The sequence below is a fragment of the Rhinolophus sinicus genome, chromosome 13, assembly GCF_057876585.1.
Source record: "Rhinolophus sinicus isolate RSI-liver-muscle chromosome 13, RSI-T2T, whole genome shotgun sequence".
Classification (NCBI taxonomy): domain Eukaryota; kingdom Metazoa; phylum Chordata; class Mammalia; order Chiroptera; family Rhinolophidae; genus Rhinolophus; species Rhinolophus sinicus.
Genome location: NC_142513.1, coordinates 51,101,783 through 51,126,537, shown reverse-complemented (window position 1 = coordinate 51,126,537; position 24,755 = coordinate 51,101,783). Strand labels below are relative to the sequence as shown.

The 24,755-nt window shown below is 40.3% G+C and overlaps 1 protein-coding gene across 2 annotated transcripts in view; it reads right to left on the bottom strand.

The window, feature by feature from the left end:
• The window catches only part of CERS3 (ceramide synthase 3), a 103,759-nt gene that overhangs the window by 41,717 nt on the left and 37,287 nt on the right, over positions 1–24,755 (bottom strand). For both annotated transcript variants that reach the window (XM_088789325.1, XM_074317748.2), the window contains exons 2-7: positions 24,145–24,318; positions 15,769–15,883; positions 9,218–9,336; positions 5,949–6,006; positions 4,919–4,969; positions 1,167–1,259 (exon numbers count right to left, since the gene is read on the bottom strand). In XM_088789325.1, the coding sequence (XP_088645451.1) occupies positions 1,167–1,259; positions 4,919–4,969; positions 5,949–6,006; positions 9,218–9,336; positions 15,769–15,883; positions 24,145–24,317 (609 nt within the window). In that variant the 5' untranslated portion in view covers position 24,318. The remainder of the gene's footprint in view (positions 1–1,166; positions 1,260–4,918; positions 4,970–5,948; positions 6,007–9,217; positions 9,337–15,768; positions 15,884–24,144; positions 24,319–24,755) is intronic.

The window sequence follows — 24,755 nt, the reverse complement described above, 5'->3', positions numbered from 1 at the left end:
GAATGTTCATAGCAGCATTATTCATCACAGCCAAAAAGATGAAAACAGCCCCAATGTCCATCAACTGATAAATGGACAGACAAAATTCAGTCTATCCAAACACTGGACTATTACTCAGCAATAAAAAGAAATGAAATACTGGCACAGGCTACAACATGAATGAACCTGAGATCATCACGCTAAGTGAAAGAAGCCAAATATAAAAACCTACATCTTGTATGAGTCTGTGTATATGACAGGTCCAGGAGAGGCAACTCCATAGAGACAGAAGCAGACGCGTGGTTGTCTTAGGCTGGGGAAGTTGGGAGAGATAGGAAGTGACTGCTAAAGGGATTTCTTTTTGAGCTGATGAAAATGTTCTAGAATTGACTGTGGTGATGATGATTGTAGAATTCTGTGAATACACTCAAAACCACTGAATTATGCACTTTAGATAGACACACGGTATGGTATGTCAACATCTCAATAAAAATGTTAAAAAAAAAAAGGTGTCAATTTCCTAGTAGCCAAAGTAAAAGTAAATATGGTAATAACAATAGCCTAACTAATTGAGCATTTACTGCATACCAGGAAGTGCTTGAAATGGATTAACTTGCTTAATCCTCACAACAAGGAGAGGAGATAGAAACTCTTCTTAGCTTCGCTCTACACATAAGGAAATCAAGTGTAGGGAGTTTCACCAGCCAGCTGGCAATGGCAGTGAGTGGTGAAGCCAGGGATGCAAACCCAGGCAGTCTGACGCCAACCTGTGCTTTACCCAACTCCTAATAGTTTTATGTCTCTGAAGATATATCTTCATTTAATTTTTGAAAAAGTACTCAAGGCACCTGTATATGACACAGAAACCAACTACTGAAAAATCAAAGGTCTGACTGCCTCAAGAATCACGAAAGAATCATTACTGGATCAACCTATCTGAATATTTATCTCTGAAGACCTTCTAAAAAACGATTATTTTTACATCTGTCCCTTGAGATGTTTCACCATAAATACTTACCAAGGCACCAAAGCATGAGCATAATTTGTACTATTCTATGTGCTATGGAAGCGAAGAAGCTGTGAACTGGAACTAAACGCACAGAAATACAATTTAAAGACTAGGATTCGGGGCAAGGCATAAAAATTTTTGAAAAGAATGAATAAAGTTTTGTAAATAAGACACATACCTTCCTTTTGACATCTGAGCCCAGGCTGAATAAGAGAGACCAATAAAAACTCATCTCCAACACATAGTACCAGTACTGGGATGGGAGCAAGGCCTGAGAAAATAAGAATATTCACTACTTTAATGTCCACATAAGTGATTCATTTTAAGGATTAAAACTATTGTTTATACCTAGTTATACTCCACAAAATTACCCAAAATAATATGCTTTATGTTTCAACCTCTGAGAAGGAATCAAAGATAATATTCCGAGGCGTTCTATTTCTAAAAGGGAAGATAAGCATTCCAAAATCAACTTAAATGTTTTGTTTAAAAGTGAATAAAACTACAACAGGTGTAATTGCCTTATTTTAGCTGACTGAAAGTTAAATTGGAAAAACAATGCAAAAATATTTACTTGAGAACAATGGCAAGTCTGTTCTGCTGGTCCCACAATTCACCTTGTTTTGTTTCTTGAATACTACTCAAAATCTGATGTCCTACCCTCTTTTCTGGCAACAGGCTGGTGATCTGAATTGGGCCATTCACAAATGGGATAGTAATAAAATACATACAATTACTTAAGTACTCTAAAAATGTTTTCTGAAAAAAAAGAATGAGATTTCTACAGCCAGAATTTTCTTTAATAATGATATAATGGGGGAATTTTAGCTAAGTTGAGACATTATATCACTCGGTGTGATGGGTTTTTACATTAATGGCCCCCAATGAATCTCACCTTCTGACATCCATACCCTGGTAGTCTCCTCTGGCCTGACCATGAACTAGTTCTTGGGTTTTGGTCAAGGGGAAATAGCAAGTATGATGCACGCAGAGACTTTATAAGCTCCACATGAGAAACCTGCGCTACCCTGCTGGAGGCTACCATGTTTCCCCGAAAACAAGACCTAACGGGATAATAAGTCCTAGCATGATTTTTCAGGATGACATCCCCTGAACATAAGCCCTAATGCGTCTTTTGGAGCAAAAATTAATATAAGACCCGGTCTTATTTTTGGGGAAATGGTACAAAGTAGAGAATCAAGGTGTCCAGTGCCAAAAATATGCATGACAGCACCAGGGTCATGAGCCATCCCCCAGCCAACTGACCAACAGACAGAAGATGCATGAAGGAACTCAACCAGTCACCACATGGAGAAGCACTGCTCAGCTGAGCCTCACTCAAATGGCTGACCGAAATCGGAGCAAATACATGGTGGCTGTTTTAAGGCATTAAGTTTTGGGGATGGTTTATTATACACCAATAGATAACTGATACCTTTGAGAAGTTAAGAATAAGTGAGAGGTAGAAGATAAGATTGGCGTGTTGCCTTAGTACCTTATGGTCTAACCTCCTTTGATTCTTTTATACTGAGGCTAACACATTAAAAGGAATAATTTTCTGGTCAACTCATCATCCTTGATAAAGCCATAAAAAAAATGAGACAAAGTGTCTGCTGTCTTCTATGACAAACAGTCTTTATGAGACCAACCCTTCTAGTTAAAAACCTGGTTAAAATACAGGAAGAATATCTGTTTTATAGGCTCCAAGAGCAACCAAGGCAGCCAGAACCCATGAAGCCAAAGTTTCAACGAGAAGAAAAATGCATTAAAGTAAATCCTTTATTTTAAGTGAATCCTGAATTCAACAAATATTACAGACCCTAAGGACGACAGAAAAACCATACCTATGTATACTGTAAAGTCTGCGTTTGCCCATTTATACTCAGTATGGAGCCCAGAGATAAAGAAACAGAACTTAAGTAGGACTCTTGGCAATCTCGTAGTATTAGGAAGCAAACTGGCGTTCAGGGCCAGCCAAGGAGAAGGCGTCCTGGTTCCTGGTAAACACTATAATCTTTTATTTAAAACCACTGTAGGAAACATTCTAGGAATACGAGTGAGTTGTAAATACATAGACCGGAGTCAACATGGAATTAGCTCAACCACAGATAAAATACAGGTGATCTGTCGCTAATTGCCTAACAAAAATGAAAGTAAATCCTCTCAGGAGGAAGATAATATTATCCTGAGCATCTGTAATTTTTCATACACAGTGTCTGTCATTCAATAAAAAGCTATCAAGCATAAGAAGTCAGGAGTGAGAAAGATAATAGACTCACAGGTGATCAAGATATTGGACTTATCAGACTTGGACTTGAAAATAATTCTAATAACTTGCTTCAAAGGCAGGAAATATCAGTAGATAACTGGAATCCATACAAGAGGAACTAAATGAAAAATTTTAAAGTGAACAATAACTAAAACTGAGAACTAAAAAAATGTGTTTAATAGCAGAGAAAATCACTACTGAGAAAATCACTACTGAGAAAATCACTACTGAACTGGAGGATATAAAAGTAGAAAACATCCAGAACAGTAACGGGTCTGAGCTTTTACCCTACTTGCAAGTTAGCTTGCCATAGTTTCATGGATGCTAACTCCTGAGTCAGAGAAAAAGGACAATTTATTACTCACAGTAATACAGTTGCTAGAGCCTCAAAATTTAGGCCAGTTCTCCCATCCCAACTAGCATAGGGCTAAGCAAAGAGGGTAATGTAAAGCACTTTACACAACATATACAAATGCAAGAGACCTGTGGAGAATTGTCTCCTGATACACTGAAGCACAGAGAGGCAAGAAGATGGAAAATATTGGAAAAGGCATAAATGACATATAGGACTTAATGTAAAGGTCTTGGATATTAGTACACTTGTAGCTGGAATTCCAGAAAGAGAGGAGAGAGAGAAAGGAACAAAAGCAATGGCAAAGAATTTTTACTGAACTGACTGAAGACATCAAACCACAGATTCAAGAACTATGGACAATAAGCAGGATACACTTAAAGAAAATCATGTTTGTGAATAGCATAATAAAACTTCTGAAAGACAAAGACAAAATATTTTTAAAAGCCAGAGAAAAAAACACATTCTGTTCAAAGAAGCAAACATAAAATGAAAACTAATTCTTAAAGAAACTGATGGGATGCAGCAGACAGCAGAATGACATATTTAAAGTGCTGAAGGAAAGTAACTACTAACCTAGAATTCGACACCCAACAAAAATATCTTTTTAAAAAACTGAAGGCTAAATGATAACACTTCAGACAAGCAAACCAAAGGGACTTCTTCAGCCAGAAGGATAATAATCCCAGATGGAAGTGTGAAAATGCAGAATGCAAGGAATAGCATGTAAAGGGCAATTTGACTAATTTACAAAATGATAACAGCAATGACTTGTAGGGTTTTAAATGGGTAAAGGAGGAAATAGGAGGCAGGTACATGGAGTTTCCTAATGACCTTTAAGTGACTAGAAAGACATAACAGCACTAATGTCTATTATTAGAGTCTAATAATTCAAGGATAAATGTGATAATCTCTAGGATAATTACTAAAAGCATAAAAGCATGCATAACTGAAAAGCTATATAAGGGAAAAAGTGGAATAATAATTTTTTAAAAACTTGACTATACCATAAAAAGTAACAAGAGAGTATCAAAAAAGGAAAAGCATTAGGTAGCACAAATAGAAAATACACAGTAAGATGGTAAATTTAAACTCAAATACATATTTATATTTACCGCAAATAAACTAAAGGAAAGAGACAAGTGATGGGTAAATAAGGAAGAAGGATGAGTAAGGTCTAGTAGAGGAAGCGCCACAGGCTTCACAGAAGTGGACAGAGAGTAGGCAAGGGACTCACACCTACCCCAAGGGACAATGTGAGGGGTCTGATGTCTGAGGTAAGGGAGGGACTCCATCAGAGGGGACTTACCTGTCTTGGATAGCCATTCCACACCTGCCAGAGGTCATACACCCAAGGTTTCTAAAAAGAAAAAACAAAAAAAAAAAAGAAAACAAAAAAAACAAGTGAGTAAGAGAGAAAAAAATAAGTCTGCCAGAGTCAAAGGCTGACTTCGGCAGAAACCATCAGCTCTTGCTAACGTCACTGCTAGGGAGCAAACATCCACAGGAAGATGCATTTTTGTCATCTCCTGTTGCTCCTGCTGCAAACATCTGTCCCTCTGAAGGTGTTCACACATGTTCCTATACAAAACTCTGTGACATTAATGACTTCTAGTGCATCTGGGATGAAAATCGGTTCTGTCTCACAGAGCAATTATTTGAAATAGATTCTAATGAAATTATTAGATTATTAGAACCAATTAGATTACTGCTTCTGTAGGAATAAACATATCTTGAGCTATCTGTAGCAATAAAATATCTTAAGAGAAATCTTGAAAGAATCTTAAGTTCTAAAATCTGGTTATCTTTTATTTTCTGCGAACAATTTACTATTAAGTTTATACGTCACTTAATGAGTAATCATTTAAGCAGGCAATGCAAAAGGAATATGGAAAGGAGAGATTTGGTTTTTGATGGGTGAGTAACGAGTCTTCATGGAACAAGTGGCATTTGATATAGGACAGGATGGAACTTGACAGGTAGAGGAAGAGGTGAAAAGGACAAGACATTTCTGGCAGGGGAGATAAAATGTGCTAAAATCCAAATGTGGGGATGTACCAGGTATGTTTAGTGGATTGTCAGTAGTCCAGTTTAGTTGGTGTATGAGCTGCACAAGTGGAAATAGGGAGATACTGGGTTTAAAAATTAACTTTGCAAATGCAAAACTTAACAAAGCCTTTGAAAGACAAAGACAGATTGAGGAGTTGCTACTTCTCTAGGCATTAGAGGTTTAAAAGCTGATTATCTTTTTGAAGGTATTACATCCTAAGGAAATCACAGGTAGGAATTTAAAAAATTAAAGACAAATTCCAATCAAAGATATCAAAAGGACAACTTACATCATAAAGAAATGCAATTCCAGCAACAGTGATCATCAAGTAAAATGCAAATCGCCAGCTGCCAAAAGAAAGAAGTCTTGTAAAGATGATTGACATTTGAGGAGACACATTTGGTATAACAGAAAGAATGCACATTCTGGAGTCAGACAAATCTAAGTTATTTTGAAAAGAAAAGTGGGGGACAGCCGATTGGCTCAGTTGGTTAGAGAGCAGTGCTCATAACACCCAGTTCGCTGGTTTGATCCCCACATGGGCCAGTGAGCTGCGCCCTCCACTACTAGAGTGAAAACAATGACTTGACTTGGAGCTGAAGGGTCCTGGAAAAACACACTGTTCTCCAATAAAAATTTTAAAAAGAAAAAGAAAAAAGAGGTTAGCTAATGCAGAATTTGATTTAACAATAAAGGATCTACTATGGATTAAAATCCTTAAATGCTGTGAAATAGGGTTAAGGGCCATTGTTAAAGAAAGCACCCGAGGACATGACACGCTGAACTTGGGGTGTTCGGAGCTAATCCATCCGATGGGATGGCAGACTTCCTGCCTGTTGGAGAGTCATAATGTAAGGGCTGGTTCCTGAGATTTCCCAAACGCCCCGGACTAGGTTCCTCTTGCTAAGATCCCTGCAGCATACCCACAGCTGATGGAACAAAATACAGCCCCTACACAATTAAATGGCTTGGTATTTTGCTTTAATCTGCTTATTTAGTCGAGAACACCTTTGAACCATCATCTGACTTGGAGGAAATCTGTGACATTGCTAAAGAGGAAAACAAGGCTTAGCTTTTATTCATGGGTCCAGTCTTATTTCCTGAATACACTGTACGCATATACTCTCCTGCTTTGTGTCTTTGACTTACTAGAAACACGCTGCCTTAAAATCACGCTTTCTTATCTCATGGAAAGCCAACCCATTCCTCGAGGTCCAACTCACGGCCGACCTTTCTAAAAAGTCTTTCCCTGACCTATTCAGCGCTACTGACTCCGCCTCCTCTGAAAGCCGATGGCACATCTACACATGCCTGTGGCCTGCACGTGCCACTGAGGGGGAGTAACGAGAGCTGTGGTGGTTTCCTAAGTGATAGTCTCATCTTCCTGGTCAGCTGCGTAAGGCCAGTGACCATGCCGTCCACGGTCACTTCCCTCTTAAAACCTAGAAGGACACACAGTGTAGGATAGGGCCAGGTACAGAGAAGACGGTCAGCATAACCCTGTCCCTTGCCCGACTGATGGATTACGGTGACCGGACATCCCCTTCTAGAGAACTCTGTGGCCCACGCTCAGTGGATTCACTGACAGCCAGACTCCCCAGTGTTGGGCCCTGCTGACCCAGTTACTTGATGGAAGGGGCTCCCTGTTTGCAAAAAGGAGCTTAACCCCACCGACAGCCAGTGCCGTTGAGCAAGTTCCTTGAAGGACATGGGCATGTAGTTTTTCATTTCTTACACGGGGCTAGCCCCGCCTTTCTTGACTGCTGTGTACTGCTGCTGGGGTAGCAAACAAAGATGATTTATAAACTGTAAGATCCTAAATGTACAAGAAATTACCAGAGCATTTCACTGGAGTGTGATTCAGCTCAGAGGTAGAGAATGAGTCCCAGCCTGGGGACTTTAAGTATCACTTGCTAGAAAGAATGAATGAAGGACAGCAGGAAAACAGGCAGATGTAATGTGAGACCAGCTCTGCTGGGCAGTGTTTTGTGGTGATGGTTCAGAGAGATTCACTCCTGCCACGCTGGTGTCAGTGGCAAGACAACATTAACCAATCAATCTCTCAAGAGCTAAAAATCAGAGAGAACCCGTTAGAAAACAAACCAGGCCACACACCTGCAGCCATTGCGGGAAAGGCAGTGGAAGTCTGTGATGAGAAATGGGTGTTTTGAGAGACGCTGAGCCTCGGTCTACGCCCCACACATCAGCAGCTTCATATCTGGAATGTGTCGGCAAATTAAAGGAAGCCATTACAGCTTCGCCTCCCACAGGCTGCTTATTTACTTGAGAGTCTTACGTCAGCTCCCTGTCCATTTCACCATCGAAGCAAAAATATCTGTTAAAAGTCACTGGGCAATGTGAGGACCTTAAGAAACAGGCGGAGGGGCCGGCCCGGTGGCTCAGGCGGTTAGAACTCCGTGCTCCTAACTCCAAAGGCTGCTGGTTCGATTCCCACGTGGGTCAGTGGGCTCTCAACCACAAGGTTGCCAGTTCAACTCCTCGAGTCCCACAAGGGATGTTGGGCAGTGCCCCCTGCAACTAGCAACGGCAACTGGACCTGGAGCTGAGCTGCGCCCTCCACAACTAAGACTGCAAGGACAACAACTTGACTTGGAAAAAGTCCTGGAAGTATACACTGTTCCCCAATAAAGTTCTGTTCCCCTTCCCCAATAAAATCTTTAAAAAGAAAAGAAACAGGCGGAAAGAAGGAACACTACTGGTGTGTAGAATGTGGTATCACAGGCCAACCAACATGCATGATTCTGCACATAAAGACGAGGAACAAAACAGGAGCCATGACCTAGTCCACCATTTTTGCACAGGTGTCAGTTTCTGCCACCAAGGGACTGTCCTATAGTACAATATTCTACAGGAGAGAAACAAACAAACAAACAAACAATCAAACAAAAACCAGAGTTGAAATGAAACCCCAAAATACGTGTAATGCAGCTCACTGTTCTCAGAATGTCTTCAAAGTAGCCAGCTCTGGCAAAAATGCGACGGGGTGCCCCAGCCCATCCTGAGCCCTCCCCACCCCACCGCCCCTGGTAAACCAACTGGAAAACCCAGAGAGACTTGCTGCCCAATCCACGGGCAGGGGTGGGGGTAGGAGGCAAGTGAGAGAGAACAAAGTCCTGAGCTGAGAACAGCTACCCTCTCAGACATTCTCTGATCTTACATTCTCTGTGCTTACATTCTCTGTGATGTAACAATTATAAAGTGATTGGAAACAGGTGATAAAGTCTTGTGACCTAGGGCCAACCTCTACCCTCGAAAAGAGAAACACCGGTTAAGACATGTTTATGGTTTTCCTGGACATGAAGATAAGTACATAATATCTCCTGCTCATCTTGGAGCGTTCATACCTTGCCCCGTTTCATAGAGAAGGAAGGTGAAGCACAAAAGGTAAACGAGTGACTAGCCCACAACGCCCAACTGGTAAGGGACAGAGCTGGGTGTGAACCCTTCTTCCGGTCCAACCTCAGGACTCTTTCTGAGATGTCCCTTCTGCTCCACATAAAACTGTAGCATTTCAAAAGCTTTGACTCTCCTTCTTACCAAGCTTCCTGGAATTTCTTCATCCTGCAAGGCCGGTCTTGATTCCGCCGCCTCCTAAACCATCTTTCAACCTGGCGCTCTGTCAGGATGCACTTCTTTGCCAGTCCATAAATATCGGTCTGAAAAGGGATGAAATGCACGAGTGAATGAAGAAGAGCAGTCCGACTGGCAGGCAGGCGAGAGGCGGTGAGACTGGGCTATGAGAGGTTGTGCAATGGGGAGAGAGTGTACACTGGATCTTGCGCCAGTGGATTTACCTTGTTTGCTACGGAATATCTCTTTCTCTCTCTCTCTCTCTCTCTCTCTCTCTCTCTCTCTCTCTCTCTCTCTCTCTCTCGTGTGTGTGTGTGTGTGTGTGTGTGTGTGTGAGAGAGAGAGAGAGAGAGAGAGAGAGAGAGAGAGAGAATGTTAGTACCCCAGAACTCCAGAGAGATCAATTCCCTACAAGTTGCTAGCAGCCCATACGTTCAAGCTCCCTATGTGAGCTCACCCATCCATTCAGTTCACTCATTCAGCTCAGTTTTATTTAGGGCCTCCCAGGAACCAGGAAGAGTTAGTTGAAGCTGTCAATCAAATACAATCTCTCCATTTTTCCTATGAGGAAACTGGAAACCTGAGAGTTTTAGTGACTCGTCCAAGACCTACAATTAGTAGCGAAGTGAGGACCAGTCTAAGTAGACTAGTGCATATCCTGTTGTTTCACGTCATTTTCCTACCAGCTCCAAAGGGTAACACAGGAGAAGCGCCAAGGGGGGTTGGCCGTGATGTTCACATTTACTCAGCTGTAGCACCTGTTTCAAACTAATGTGAAGTAATTCCAATCGTAGAAATGATGATTGCAGAATATAACAATGATGATGGCTTCTCTTCTGGGAAGCAGACGCTGTCGATGGTGAATTCAAACTGGAAATGCTATAAATGATGGATTAGCTCAAAGGCCACAAACCTGGAATCCTCCTTGGGTCAGACAAGAAACGGAAGTGACTGAGTGGGATTTTCAGCTGCCTCCTTTTAACACAGGTGTGTTTTGTATGTTAAACCTACAGCACTCCCCACTCCACGATGAAACCAGCTCTGTAATTGGTTTTGAAACACCAGCCCTCTCGACCTTTCATTTTCCAATATAAGTATAAGAAATATTTCAATTTCCTCTTAACTTTGCTATGAGAAAAATCAAATTGCATTGAACTGACCCTTGGCTTCAGTGTGGAAGAAACAAGCAGGTGCCATATGGATGCGGCCAACAGAAATGCACACGCGCCGTCCCCAAGGAGCGGCTGTGACCAAGCTCTGGCTGAGGGCTCCCACAGCGGAACCGCGGGCCCAGAATGTCCCTGTGAAGTTGCTAGGGTCTCTTAATGTTGACCAATAGTTCAGAGTAGATTTAAACATTGTGAGGGCCAAACAAAGCCCCGATGGGCCCGATGGCTGGACACCCAACAGTTTGTGACCCGCGGTGGAGCTCCTGCTGCGTTATTGTGTCTGGTTTGTACAATCGTTTAGGTGCACAGCACAACAGTGGACGAAACTCATAACGAAGCTCTCACGCTGAAGACTGGCCCGTACCCACCAAACTGCTAGCCCGTTACTTACTCTGAAGAGAAGGAGAGCGAAACAAAACACAAACGGGCTGCAGCCCACATTACACTGTTTGCCTGTAAGTTCCCCTAAGACCTGCTCCTTCAGAGGCCCAGGGCTCACCTGCTATTGTTTCCGTGGTTGTTTGCGTTTTGTGTTTTGGAGGACACTGAGCTGGCGACCATGAAGTGGTCCCTGCTTCTTGCAGGCCCTGGGCTAGACTTTGGAGATCAAAATGAACAGGGCTGATACGGGCCTCCCCTTCACATGGGACAGTCTGTCTGGTGAGGCAGTCAGAAACTAAAACAGAGAATGCTAATAGAACATCATGAATGCTAAGAGAGGGGAAGATGAGGGCATACAGTAGGCAGTTCCTGGACCTCACACTGATGCTGAACCCTGAAAAATGCCCCAAGAAGGAGAGGATAAGGAAGGCGAGTGCCCTGGCTGAGGGGCCAGGACATAGGTTGCCCGGAGAGCAGAGCGTGGGTGAGCAGGGAGAACTTGCAAAGAGAGGGGGAGGAAGGATGTGGCTAGTCACCAAAGATGTCCTTGTCTGCATTTATCTTGTGGGTTACAGGACAGCTGCATTTTTAAAGTGTCCCTCTTGCAGGGTGTAAAGAATGAAGGAGACTGGGGGTGGTGGCTGTGGTTACTGTGCCCTTTTGTCAAAGCAGGCCTCTGCTCCTGGGCCTTGCAGCGAGGGCCTTACATGCCAGTCGGGACAAGTTTGGAGGTCTGGGTTCCCTACGTCCGATGGCATCACGCTCATCACACTCCCTCGTAGGGAGAAAGAAGACAGCAGGGAGTGAGGCAACAGAATATGGCCGGGAACTGAAAACAAGATCCAGCTCTGATATTTGCTAGCCACGTCGCCCTGCACTCTGACCCCCTGTGCAAAATGGGTAGCAACAATGAGAGCATTCGCTTCCCGCTTCACAGGGAAGGTTGGAGGGCTGGGGGCTCCTGGAAGTGAACGTGTTATAGGAATTAGCACATGCTGGACATTATGGCTGAACCCAGAAAGGAGACCACAGACAAAACCATTTAAGGAAAAAGTGTCCCTTTACTTCTAAAACAGTTTACAAACAGGAACAGATCCCCCCAAACAGAGGACAGACTCATGGCTCAAATCACGTTGCCTGGTCCACAGCAGGACATATTCTGAAATGCTGCAACTCTGTGTTCTGTACATTCTTAGACGGAAAGGGCTCCGGGTCTAGCTCGACTGTTTTAAATGCTTTATTCATTCAATCATCCAAAAAGATTTAGAGCCTCTCCTCACTCTGCCAGGCACTGTTCTAGGCACTGGAGATTCAGCACTGAGCAAAACAAGGTCCTGTGCTCATACTAGACGTCCCCCAGAGCTGAGAATGACCCGATTTTATCATCCTGTCATGTCTACAGATCTCTGCGTAACAAGTGAATCTAGAAGACAGCAATCGAACGTGATTCTGAGCATTTTGTTTCTGTTTTGGAGCAGAGACGCATCTGGTTGAAAGTCGGTCTTGGCAATACTGGGCTCACCCAACAATATTATTGGGGTAGAAATAAGATTGCAAACGAAAGTCTCTAGAAGTACTTTGTTTCGTTAATACATGAAATACGCATTTATTCGACACCTACAATGCACAGAAAATTGTGCCAGGTGATACGGGAACAGAAACAAGACAATGAAGAAACTAATGATGTCCCCTTGGGAGAATTTAAGTTGGGAAAGACATGTTTAAAAGTGCTCCTGGAGAAGTCGGTATGAGACGCACAGACTACAGTCACAATAGGTGACCTTTATCGAGCACCTACTATGTGTCAGGCGCTCTTCCAAGTACTCAGTTCAGTCCTCCCGAGAGCTCTGTGATAAGCAGTATTATGGTGCTTGGTTTGCAGAAGGGGAGACTGAGGCACAGAGGGTGGTTAAGCTGCCCACCTCCACACACCGTCTGCAGCAGAGCCAGATTCTAGACCACCCGTCTGTCCTCACAAGCCCTGTTTTTAGCTTGGACACTACAGAGAGGGAAGGAGACATGTCACAGGCAGAGCCTCAAGGAGGGAGTGTGTCCTGGAGGGAAGAGCAATCGACTGGAGGCCAAGACACCTGGCTCCTGACTCAAAACAAACCCTCTGGAAGTGCAGACAGACAACCCACCCTCTTTGGCTCTCACGTGTCTCACCTATAGAACAACTGAACTAGGATGCTTTTTGCTCTAAAAAATGTTTGAATCTGTGCATGAGGCAAGCTAGCAAACGGGAACGCATACCCTAATGAACCATAACAATGGTTCTGTGTCAGTCTCACAGGGCCACGTTTCCTTTCCAGCTCTTCCAGAACTACATACTTATTTTTTCTGCATCAGTTCTCATTGTGTTTTTGCTGAGGGAAAGGGCTAGATAAGTTCTGTTGTTACTCCATTTTATCAATAGCAGGATAATTGATCTGCTGGCCTGAACTGCTGGTCTGTTTTCATGGCTCTCTCCCAATAAATACATCTTGAAGTTGTTATTGAGATATATATAGAGACATAAACGCATGTATAAATAATGGACACACAGCTGCACACAGACCATCACAAAAGAACTGCGTAAAATCAGATGCAAACTCTCGCGGGAATTTGATGTGTAGAGTGTTTTGGGCCTTGTCCACACCATGTTATACCCTTCTGTGCTAGCCAGCCCAGAATCGATACTGTATCTACTGAAATGGTTTTGTTTTTCTTCCTTCAGTCTATAGCAGCTGAAGAAGCATCCTCAGAGCCACGTACTCAACTGTTTTAATCAAGTCATGTGGTAGCCATATGTATTACCCCTGCAGTGTTCTGCCATGACAGGTTTGGAATACTCTGTTAGAGGTAATACTCAGATCTTGAAACAGCACAAAACTTTTTTCGTCCCCCCAGCAACCTGTCTTACCTCAGCCAGATTTATGGCTATCTGCATGACAAAATACAGACAGAATACTCTCTGCGTGACCTTGGCCAAGTTCATATGTGGAGGTATTAGGAGATTATTTTCCACATCTGAAATCACTGTCAAGCCATGTACTTTGCCTTTCTCTATTATATTGTGTCTTCCCAAATGCTAGTGCTTTTACTCTACGGGCACTTTGCTGGACAACTTATGTTTATCTTGAGCTGTTATACAAATACTGCCTCAGTTTTATAATCTACAGGCAATACAAATTAGAAATCTTCACTCTTTTCCTTAATCTTCTCGGTTTCTTATACTGTGGGGCTGATGTATAACGTTTCTTCTTCTATCTGATGCAAACGTCCAAATTACATCTACACTAAGCCACACTGTGTCAACTGAGTCACAACGACGACCGCAGTTAGCCTCAGAAACATAGCCTCAACATCCTATTCAGAGATAAAGAAGTCAGTTGGGCATCACAGAAACAGAGTTGGACAGGGGACAATGGGCTAGGTTCCAGCCATAGATTCAGCCACTAAGTAGCTGCATGACCTCGGACAGCTCATCTCCTCTTGTGGGACCTTAGTTTCCCCATCTCAGTCACGAAGAGGAAAGATTACCCACCCAATCACTAAATCGCTCAGTTTTTCCTCATTTTTCTTTACCTGTCATAGGTTTCTTTTCTGCCCGTAACAGGGAAACTTGATGAGGACCCCCGATTTTCTACATAATTTTAAATACCCTAAAATGTCGACTTGAGGCTCTTGCTATAGCAAGCATAGCAGGGAATTGATAGCATAGCACTGTGTTTTACATTTCATACGAGGGATTGCCAAAGTTAGTTACTCTCAAACAGAAACAGAGAAGAGTAATAAGGACTCTCTGAAAGAGTCCTAAGTTTTCATAAACATAGCTGCACAATTTCCCTTTCGAAAAACAGTAAAACAACGCTCGGCATTATTTTCACCAGTGGTAACAGCAGTATTTCCATGAATAACTGCAGTCTTTAGAGCACATGGAAATAAAGAACAGGTGGAGACAGCTTGCCATACTGTCCTAGGTTTAGAAAATAAGAAAGAAGTCAAATACAGGAGCTGAGTGAACAAGCTCAAGAGAGCTGGTGAGCCCTGAGCAATTCTGTACACTCTACCGCGTGCTATATGGTGAACCCTCAGTACACCTCCTCTGTGCAGGGCGCCCACCACCAGAGACAGACAGTCAGAGCAGAGGCAAGGAAAGGCCAGCACCTGAGAAGTCAGTCTGTCCTGAAACTGTGTTAGCATCCATTCTTGACTTTTAAAATTACTCCTGATAACTGTTTGTGTTCATCACAAAGAGTGTGCCACTTTTGGAGACGTTTATTATGTCTTCTCTCATTTTAATTGGGGTCCCGCATAAAAAAATGGGACCTGCCTGGACACTTCTTGTTGTTGCTGTTTACAACTGTTAGATTAAAACCTTTTTCTATGGCACATAACATGGAGCGCAGTACAATGTTTCATGTGGTACACCTTGCGTTGTGAAGAGAATTGTGGCTCTCCTAAAAATTCTCTCTAGGGTGCAGGCAGAAGCACAGAATATTTCTGAGTGTGTTAAGGCCTTGGAGAGAGAAACGTGTTCTCTGTGTGAAAGTCACTCCAACAGATGCTTTTAGAATGTGCGTAATGCATATTGATGGTGCCACACTCGTCAAAAGTGTCAGCAATGGGCTACTCGGCCTTAAGAGGGAACCCCTCTGATCAGTACATGTGTATATCCTACCATCAAAATTAAATTTTGATCTTTATACTCAAGTTATGTTATTAATTGTGTTCAACAGTAGAGTTGTACACAATAGTTCAACTATTCACATTTGTCATTTTATATTATAATATGTATTTGTCATTTTATATTATGTTTGGAATGCTATATAACCTGCCCATAGAGGGGGAAAAAAACATCCAAATGATTCAAATCATTTGCCAGTTAACTAGAATAGACTTTTTGCACAGATGAGGTAAGCCACAGATGACTGAAATATTAAGAAAGGAGATTGTTTAATCCAAAAGCAAAGAATTTGTACTTACTTGAGACGGATGCCTGGTGGAATGTTTGAAAAAATCCTCTAAGATGGCATTGGGTATAACCTTTTGAATTTCCTCTTTGATGCCAAATGCTTTTGCTAGAGGTGTGGCGATAAACCTACGAACATATGAAAGAAAGTAAATTCAAAAGCTGAAAATGAATTCACGACGTAACTTTAGATTCCAAATGAAAGCTCAGCCATTGGCTCACGTCGACTTTGGGCTACCTGCAGCCAACATCTGCCTTGCAGAAGTTTGAAGACATCATATTCTCAGGCCTTTCATACAAGCAATAACTTAAAAAAGTAAAATACTTGCACAGTTCTAAAATCCATTTTATGCAAATCCCAATATACACAGGGTACCAAAAAATGTATACACATTTTAAGAAAGGAAACAACTGTATTAAAATTGTAATACTTTACACCAATAACAAAAGATGAATACAAGTCATGTATATACATTTTTTTGGCACCCCTAGTATTTGTACACAAGATGCAGGAATTGGGATAAGCCATTCCACTTAGAGCTTCATTTTGCAGACTCACAGAGATTAAAATAAATAATAGTTTTGATATTAAAAGTTTTATTTGGTGATATTATTTTAACCCTTTTGCCACGATGGTTAGATACATACGAATGAATATATCCGAAATTTTTATACATAAAAATAATATCATTTATATACAAAGCAGCTCAACTTGTTATTTATTAAATGCATAAAATAGTCAAAATATCAATTATTTTTGTTTTTTTTGTGGATTTCTGACACATTTGGAAAAAAAACTTGAAATCAATTAACACATAGAAAGAGTTAAGGATGTCCCTATTTGAAGTTCTAACTTAAGAAAAAATGGCATGACTCTTGGGTAAATAATCCAGGAATGGGATTGATAGGTGGTATGTCAAGTATACATTTAAGTTTATAAGAAACTGGCAAGTGGTGTTCCAAAGTGGTTGTACTGTTTTGCTTTCCAACCAATAATGTGCCAGAGTTCCAGTTACTCCATATCCCTGCCAACACTGGTATTGCCAGTCTTTTTAATTTCAGCATTTCTATTGAGTGTGTAGTGATTTTCATTGATTTTTCACTGTAATCTTTATTATTTCCTAACTTCTGCTTGTTATAAGTTTAGTTTGCTCTCTTTTTTTCCCCAGTTCCTTAAAGTAGAAGATTAGATTATTGCTTTGGGATTCTTTTTTTTAAATAAAGGTGTTTACAGCTACAAATTGCCTTCTAAGCACTGCTTTTGCTGCATCTCCTAAATTTTGGTGTGGTACCTTCTTTCTCATTTGTCTCAAGTATTTTCTAATTTACCAGTGATATCTCATCTGACCCGTTGGTTATTTAGAAGTATGCTGTTTAATTTCCACATATTTGCTACTTCCCAATCTGCTTCTGTAATTCACTCCTAATTTAATTTCATTGTGGTTGGAAAACATATTTTGCACAATTTTAATCCTTTACAGGCATTGAAGTTTGTTTTATGGCTTAACATATGGTCTATTCTGGAGAATGTTCCTTGTGCACATGAGAAGAATATGCATTCTGCTGTTTTTGGGTAGTCTGTTCTATAAATGTCTGTTAGATGAATCTGATTTATTGTGTTGATCAAGTCTTCTATTTTCTTGTAATCTTCTGCCTAGACAGTTGACAACTCTGCCTCAGCTTTCACTTCCAGTTTGCATAGAGCCTCAAGTCATCCAGAGAGCTTAGGGCCTTCCCAGGTCTTTCCCGAACACATGGATAGTCCTGAGCATACTAAAAGCTCTACAAATTCAAGTGGCCTTCTGATTTCCAAGAATATGTCAGAGATTTTCAAAGCCTCCTGTGGACATCCTGTTTTCCAGCTAAGTCTTCCCAAAGTTAATCAATTGTCTCTAATTGTTTCAGACAAACATCCCCAAGGGAAGGCTTTTCTCACATAGGAGTTCTGAGTCAAGTCACATAAAGACAGCCTTGTGAATGCTGTCACCCAGGGAACCACCAGACAGGTCAGATGGTGACAATTCTTTGGTAATGATGCTTTGAAGGAGCTCCAGCTCTGTTCTGTTCCCCTCAGTGGCCGCCAGCCTGCTGGTTTCCACTGAAATTGTAGGCTGCTGGCTTTTCAAGGCTGTCAGAGAGGTGGAAAGGGCAGGATAGGAACAGGGCAAGTTAAAATGCTACAAAGCTTACTATTCCCTCCAAGAGTCAGCATTTTTCTTAAACAACATTCTTTAGTTAGTTCTGAATTCTAAAAGGTTGATTTTGACAATTTTTGCTAGCGTTTTTTGATTGCTTTAAAGGAAGAGAGAATTTTCAGAGGTCTTTAACATTTTTGTTAACCTCCAGTGTGTAGTGGTTTTCATTTGCATTTTGCTAATTACTAATTATGTCAAGCATCTTTTCATGTGGTTACTTGCCTTTTGTATAACTTCTTTCATGAAGTATCAGCTCCAATCATTTCCCCATTTTAAAAATCAAGTTATTTATTTTTTTATTATTGAGTTATAAGAGTTTTTTTATATATACTGCATTAAGTCCCCCATCAGATATATGTTTTGCTTATATTTTCTCCCAGTCTGGTTTGTCTTTTCATTTTATTTATATCTTTTTAAAATAACTATTAAGGCACTTTTTGCATATCATAAAAATTCACCATTTTTAAGTATACTATTCTATGCTATGATTTTTTTAAAAGTAAATTTACCAAGTTGTACAATCATCATCATGAATCAGCTTTAGAACATTTTCCTCACCCCAATAAGATCCCTCATACATATTTACTGTTCATCCCTGTTCTCTTTCACCCCTACCCCAGTTAACCACTAATCTATTTTCTGTTTTGATAGCTTTGCTTTTTCTAGATAGTAAATACAATGGAATCACACAATATGTGGTTGCTTGTGTCTGGCGTCTTTCACTGGACCATCCATGTATTTGGATGTACTTGGAGTTCATTCCTTTTTCTTGTTGACAAATAATCCATTGCACGTATATACAAACATTAACCATGTCTTTGAAGAGCGAACATTTTAGCTATTTACCAAAAGAAATAAAAGCATATACCCACTCAAGTCCTTGCACTCAAATGTTCATAAGCAGCTTTATTCGTAATAGCCCAAAATGATAGACAATCCAAATTTCCATAAGCTAGTAAGAGGATAAATAAATAAATTGGGGTATGTCAATACATTGAAAGGCTATTGGGCAATGACAACAATGTGAAAAAGATCTCAAAAGCATTACACTAATTGAAAGAAGTCAGACACAAAAGATTATAATCTATCTGACTCCACTTATAGAAAATCCAGAAAAGGCAAAATTATACTGACGGAAGCATGTCAGGGATTGCCAGGAGCTAGTATTTACAGAGGAGACTAACTGAATGGAGCACTGGGGAGTTTCTCAGCTGATGAAAATCTCCTATAGCATACTTGTGGTGATGGTCACATGACTGTAAACATTGTCAAAATGCATCAAATTTTGGATGAGCTTTATTGTACGTAAATTGTAGCTCAATAAAGCTGATTTTTTAAAATAATAGTCTGTCTCTATTCTTCCTTCAGTTCCAACAAAGGATAGAGCCTTCTGCCAGGTCAGTCTATTGTTATACTTAGACGTTTCTGTGTTTAATTAAATGCTGAAAATTTTAGTTATGAGTGATCATTTAGCTCTTCAATTCATTTTTTATAACCATAGGAGCTGAATAAAAAATTTCCTAAGATAATCTGATAAAATGTATAAACCAATCCAACTTCCAGATGGATTAAGTGCTCCTGGAAATGGCCCATACATTTCAGAGACATATAAAAGCAAACTAATTATATACCAGATGTACACAGAATGATGTGAATAAATCATAATGCATAGTGCCATATCTAAAATAAAAAAAAATGAAGAAAGAGAATAAGGTCTTATTCCATAATATTTATGTCAACTAACAATACACGCAATTTATGTTTATATGCATGTTTTACTGGGTCATACAAACAAAAATGCCATCAAATACATTGGAGCCCGGCAGCGAGGGAAATGGGACTAGGAAATGGAGATAAAAGTTACTTAGTGAAAAAGTTAATTCAAATCAATCAATCATAGAGGTCTTATACAGACCAAAGACAGCATGCTATGATTTGAGGAATATGATTAATTAATTCCCCCTTTGCATAAGAAGTCTAAATAAAACAAAAATTAAGACATTCTTAAAACTAACAAAGTCTCAAAAAACATATTTGACAGGGCTTGGGATAAATAACGGAATTGGTTCATTTATTCAACCTGCTAATTGAAACATTTTATTGGTGAATACATGCACTGTTTTTATTAGTAGACTAACACAAACACAAAACGGTTTAATATGGTGGTGTTTTCAATCCTATTCCCTCAGTGCGAGCTCCTCAAAGGTTAGAAATGAAGAAATTAGGAAGGATGAAAAAGCAAAGCAGAATTGTGCCAAGAAGATTTATGCAGCAAGGGAATACAGCCCAACTCGAAGCCAAATAAAGTATAACATTCCCCTCTGAGGTCACGTGAGAGTGAGTACGCGGCTAAGTATACACAGTGGGTAAATATACATCCATAGCTGACTTGCTGATACGAGGACCACATCTACATTCATTTAAACAAGAGAAATATGGTCTTGTTTTCTTTACATGTTCAGGCTTTACACACTGGAATAACATTTTTAGTAGAACAGAGGAAGCATATAAACACAGTTTTCTACTTCAGCATTACCCTTCCTTTTCAAAGAAATCTAGAAAACCAATCACTTCACCTAATGTACGCATAAGTAAATACAAACAGGTACTTAATTAAAAATCTATTTTGAAAAAGGAGAGAAGAAAGAAGCACGATAATTATTTGATAAACTAAACTGCAAAGAGAAGGGAAGTGACAGGCCTTAGCTCTGGGAGGACCGAAGAGATTAACTTGTCTGAATTTTCATTTTATTGATATGGAATAGAAAAGTCCAAGAGGAAGAAAAAAGAATGTGAACGTCTGCTCCCATATAAATGGTTCAAAGTGAGGTCAGTGACCAGGAAAAGGTCTCTCAGGTTTGCTCCGATTGCAAAACTGGGCCCTCAGATGGCTCATTCGGAGCCCCCTGCAGTCCCACCTTCAGCTGGCACTGCTTTAGTTACCCGTGAGCCAAAAGTCTAGCAATGCCAGACCTCCCACTTTTTTCCAATATTCTTTTATACAATAAAAGGCAGCAGGTCTAGGCAGGTATTAAAGCTTATAAAGTTTAAATAATCCTCCTAAATAGAAACAATAGCCTACTGGCACAAGAGCGCTTCTTTGTTCCTAAGGATTCAAAGGTTCTTTGACCAGAGTTTAATTGGGGGTGGGGGGGTTATATGAGAGAACGAAATATCTGGAGCAATGCAATCTCAGATAACGCTTCAGTCTAATGTGCGTATGTAGGGACTGTCTCAATGGAGGCCAGTTAGTAATAATCCTCTGTGAACTCCTGTAATCGTTACACCTGTCCTTCTTGAAAGAATGGTGGACGTGCTACCCCATCATGCCCTGCGCTGCTGTGTGGCGCGGCACCGGTCGGGAATCCGGTCATTCTACAACTAAGTCAAAGGACAAAGATTGCCTTCTGGTCTCACCAATGCCACCTCTGCCTTAGACTCTTCTGAGACCATATAATTTACTCTGAGATAATGTGTTTATCCCACAAGTGTTTAAATTTGAGTGGCTTTGATCCCCTTTAAATCACACATCAGATACATAAAGAATGCACAGAAATGACTGGATAAACTAGTTAGAAACCGCTATTCCAGACAAAAAAAACACATATATATTCCGGTATTCCGGGGGTGCCAAAAAATGTATACAAGTGGACACTTTGGTCAGCATTGCTCAAGCCATCATTCGCCATCATCAGAAGTGTCTGGACGCTGATGGGAACCACTTTGAGCACCTCTTGTCATTGCAGACGTCACACGTGATTTGTATTCATCTTTTGTTATCAGTGTATTGAGTATTACAATTTTAATAGGTTTTTCTGTTTTAAAATGTGTATACATTTTTTTTGGCACCTTCTGTATATTTATATATCTCAAACATAAGCCACAAACCAAAACTTGTAAGAAAAGGAAATCCTAAGTACGAAGCAAATGTCAGTCACTTTCAAATGATCTGCTTATTTGTTCTTTATAGTTCTGTCTCTCCACTCTTGCTTTGCTAGCAAGGGACATTACGTCCTGATCGTAAATGGTTCCTGGCTAGTGCTGAAGGATAAAAATGAACAGCCAAGTCACAAGCCCTGGCCACCACATACATAGAATGAGGTGTCACAAACACCGTCTAGGACACAAGAAGGAAGCTTTCTCATGATAAATAGACCATAGGATATGCCGAAATGTAGTGTCAAATTTATATGAATTTTTAAGACAGTTCAGAAAAGTTCACATTTGTTATCACCCCTTTAAGCTATGTCTTGTGTATTCCCAAAAGATACGAATTTACTCTCTTTTGCTATCAGGAGAATTTCACTATGAAAGTCCAAGACATACTGGGATAGGGAAAAATGAAAAACCAACACCCAAAACCTGGTGTAATAACACGTAAGGGTTCAAGCCCCAGACCTACCCTTTATATACTACCTGTGCGACCTTTGCCGGGTCACTTACCTCTAATTTTTCAACTGAGATCATACCACTTGTGATTTTACATACCTCTTAAACTATAAGTTTCCGTTCAAATGCAAGGTGTATTTATTTATAAGTGGTTTAATCTAATACAAATGATACGGAAGCCCTTGAAAAAACAGAAAGTTATACTTCAAAATGCATGATTTCTCTCCTGTGTTTATTTGTCCTTCCTTCTATTGCATTAAAAGAGATGTGAAACTAGTAAATCAACACACCATTTTCTGTAGTGTAGTGTTCCAGAATGAAAAAAGCTAAGGGTGAGTTAGTGGGAATTAAAGTTACAAGGACATAGAAAGATGATGTAGAATGTACTTAATCCCTTGAGACGCAGCAAGAATGATCCTAGGAATTAAAAGAGGATTGGATTCCTTCCTAATTATTGATGGAGAGGCCAAGGATAAGACTAACAAGTTGGTCCTCCACAGCTGTGCTGCTTTGGCAATCGAAAGAATTTTCTAGGTCCCTGTCCTGATCCGAACATAAAAAATGGAGCTGTCCACCGAAAAGCAGGAAATCTGCAATGCAAATAAGTAAAGGACCTGGATGCCAAATTCAAGAATCACCAGACATGATGCAAGAAAAGCAAGCATAGCGTTTCAGGAGAGCAAAAGTGTCATTTGCTAATTTGGAAGTACAGTGGCAAAATTCTACTTTATTTATTTGTGCATTCTTTGACCAATCCAAACATAGGAGTAAAAAGTCGAATTCACTGTCCAAAAGGAAGAACGTTTTCAAATGTTCTCAGTTAGGGTTTAGTGGTATCCAGGGGCTTTCGCTTCCTCCCAATAGCATTAGCACACCATTGGCCCAAGTGAGGTTGTTATTTGTGCAAAAACCTTTTGTAGAGTCCATGACACAGAGCTGGTCAAACTAACGCTCGAGATAAGGACCCTGCAAATAGTTATAAACATATGATCTGCATTACAGTTAGTCTTGGCTAAAATGATCCTTATCAGAGTTTGTCTTAAGTTTTTCCAACTCTTGACATTCAAATATTCTTTTTGCTCCAAAAAAAATTAATGTGCTAATAACGTTTTTTTGAAATAGAGACAAGTACAGAGATTATAGATGAACATTTATCTCCTGTTATCATAACATTAGTACAGTTTTAATAAAAAGGTTGGAAGTAATATATATTTAAATGACATTAATAAAAAGAAGTTTACTTTTTCTGAGAAAGCAAATTTATATATTTTTCTGTGATTTCCTTATACTTCGGAATGAAGAGCTGCTATGAAAATGTTCAATAAACCCTTAAAATAAACTATGCGATACAGTAATATTAAGTTTGGTTTTTCATGAGCCCTTTTTGCTATTTTATAGGCATTCTAAAATGATAACGCACCCCCTGGTCATAGGCTCTTCTAACCCTGCCTTTCCAGGAATGCATGTCCTCGGTCAGACAGCATGGCACATGGAAGACAAACTGGACTCCCCTCCTGTCACCGACACCGAAAAGCTCAGTGACCCTCAGCCTCTCGAGCTGAATTTTCTTTACTGTAAAACTACAGGACTTGAGGAGATCGAGTTTTTAATTTTCATTTGTTCAGCTTCTAGATAACGTTTGGTGTGCATCTGGTTTCATGAACTCCCCCCAGGAATCTGCAGTGTGTCATCAGTGGCAACCTCTGAACAACAAGTTCATTAAAGATCTTACCCAGATTGTCTACTGCTAGAGTTGCGGCAAAGAAGGGAAATGGGGAGGGAAGACACACAAACATTACTACTTACTTTTCGAAGAAATGTCTGACAATCAGCAAGCCAAAAGCACATGGAATTGTTATGTATAAATGAGAGGGTTTCACAAAGACGAGTCCATCGTGATCTTCAAGGTCTGACCACTTTACTTGTGGAGGAAGCCAGAATCTTTCCAACCAAAACCATTCTTTAAACGTCTGAAACATTCTACAGAGATGGAAAAAGAATACATTAGACTTGTAAGACAGGTACTTAAAATTGAGATGACATTCAGTACCTTTACTCAAAATAGCTAAACCATAGAGTTCGGGGGGAGGCAAGAACAGAATACTATTATTTAATGGGTTTCATGACTTTTTATTGCATTAAAATAAGAATTACTCTACCGATATTCTCAGAACAATTTTGGCCGTGGTATGGCAAACTGAAGTTTAATACACCGCTGTTCCTACTTCCTGTACGACATATATTCATATTATGGGCATGTACCTTCCTCTTATATGATTCTATGGTATGAAGAATAATGTACCACTTTGATACGCCAAAGGTCAACTTCATGAAAGCTCCAAATAAGTACAAATCTTCACTAGAATCCTTAGAACTTCTCTAGAAGATAAAGAACAAGGGCACTGAACTTCAAATTA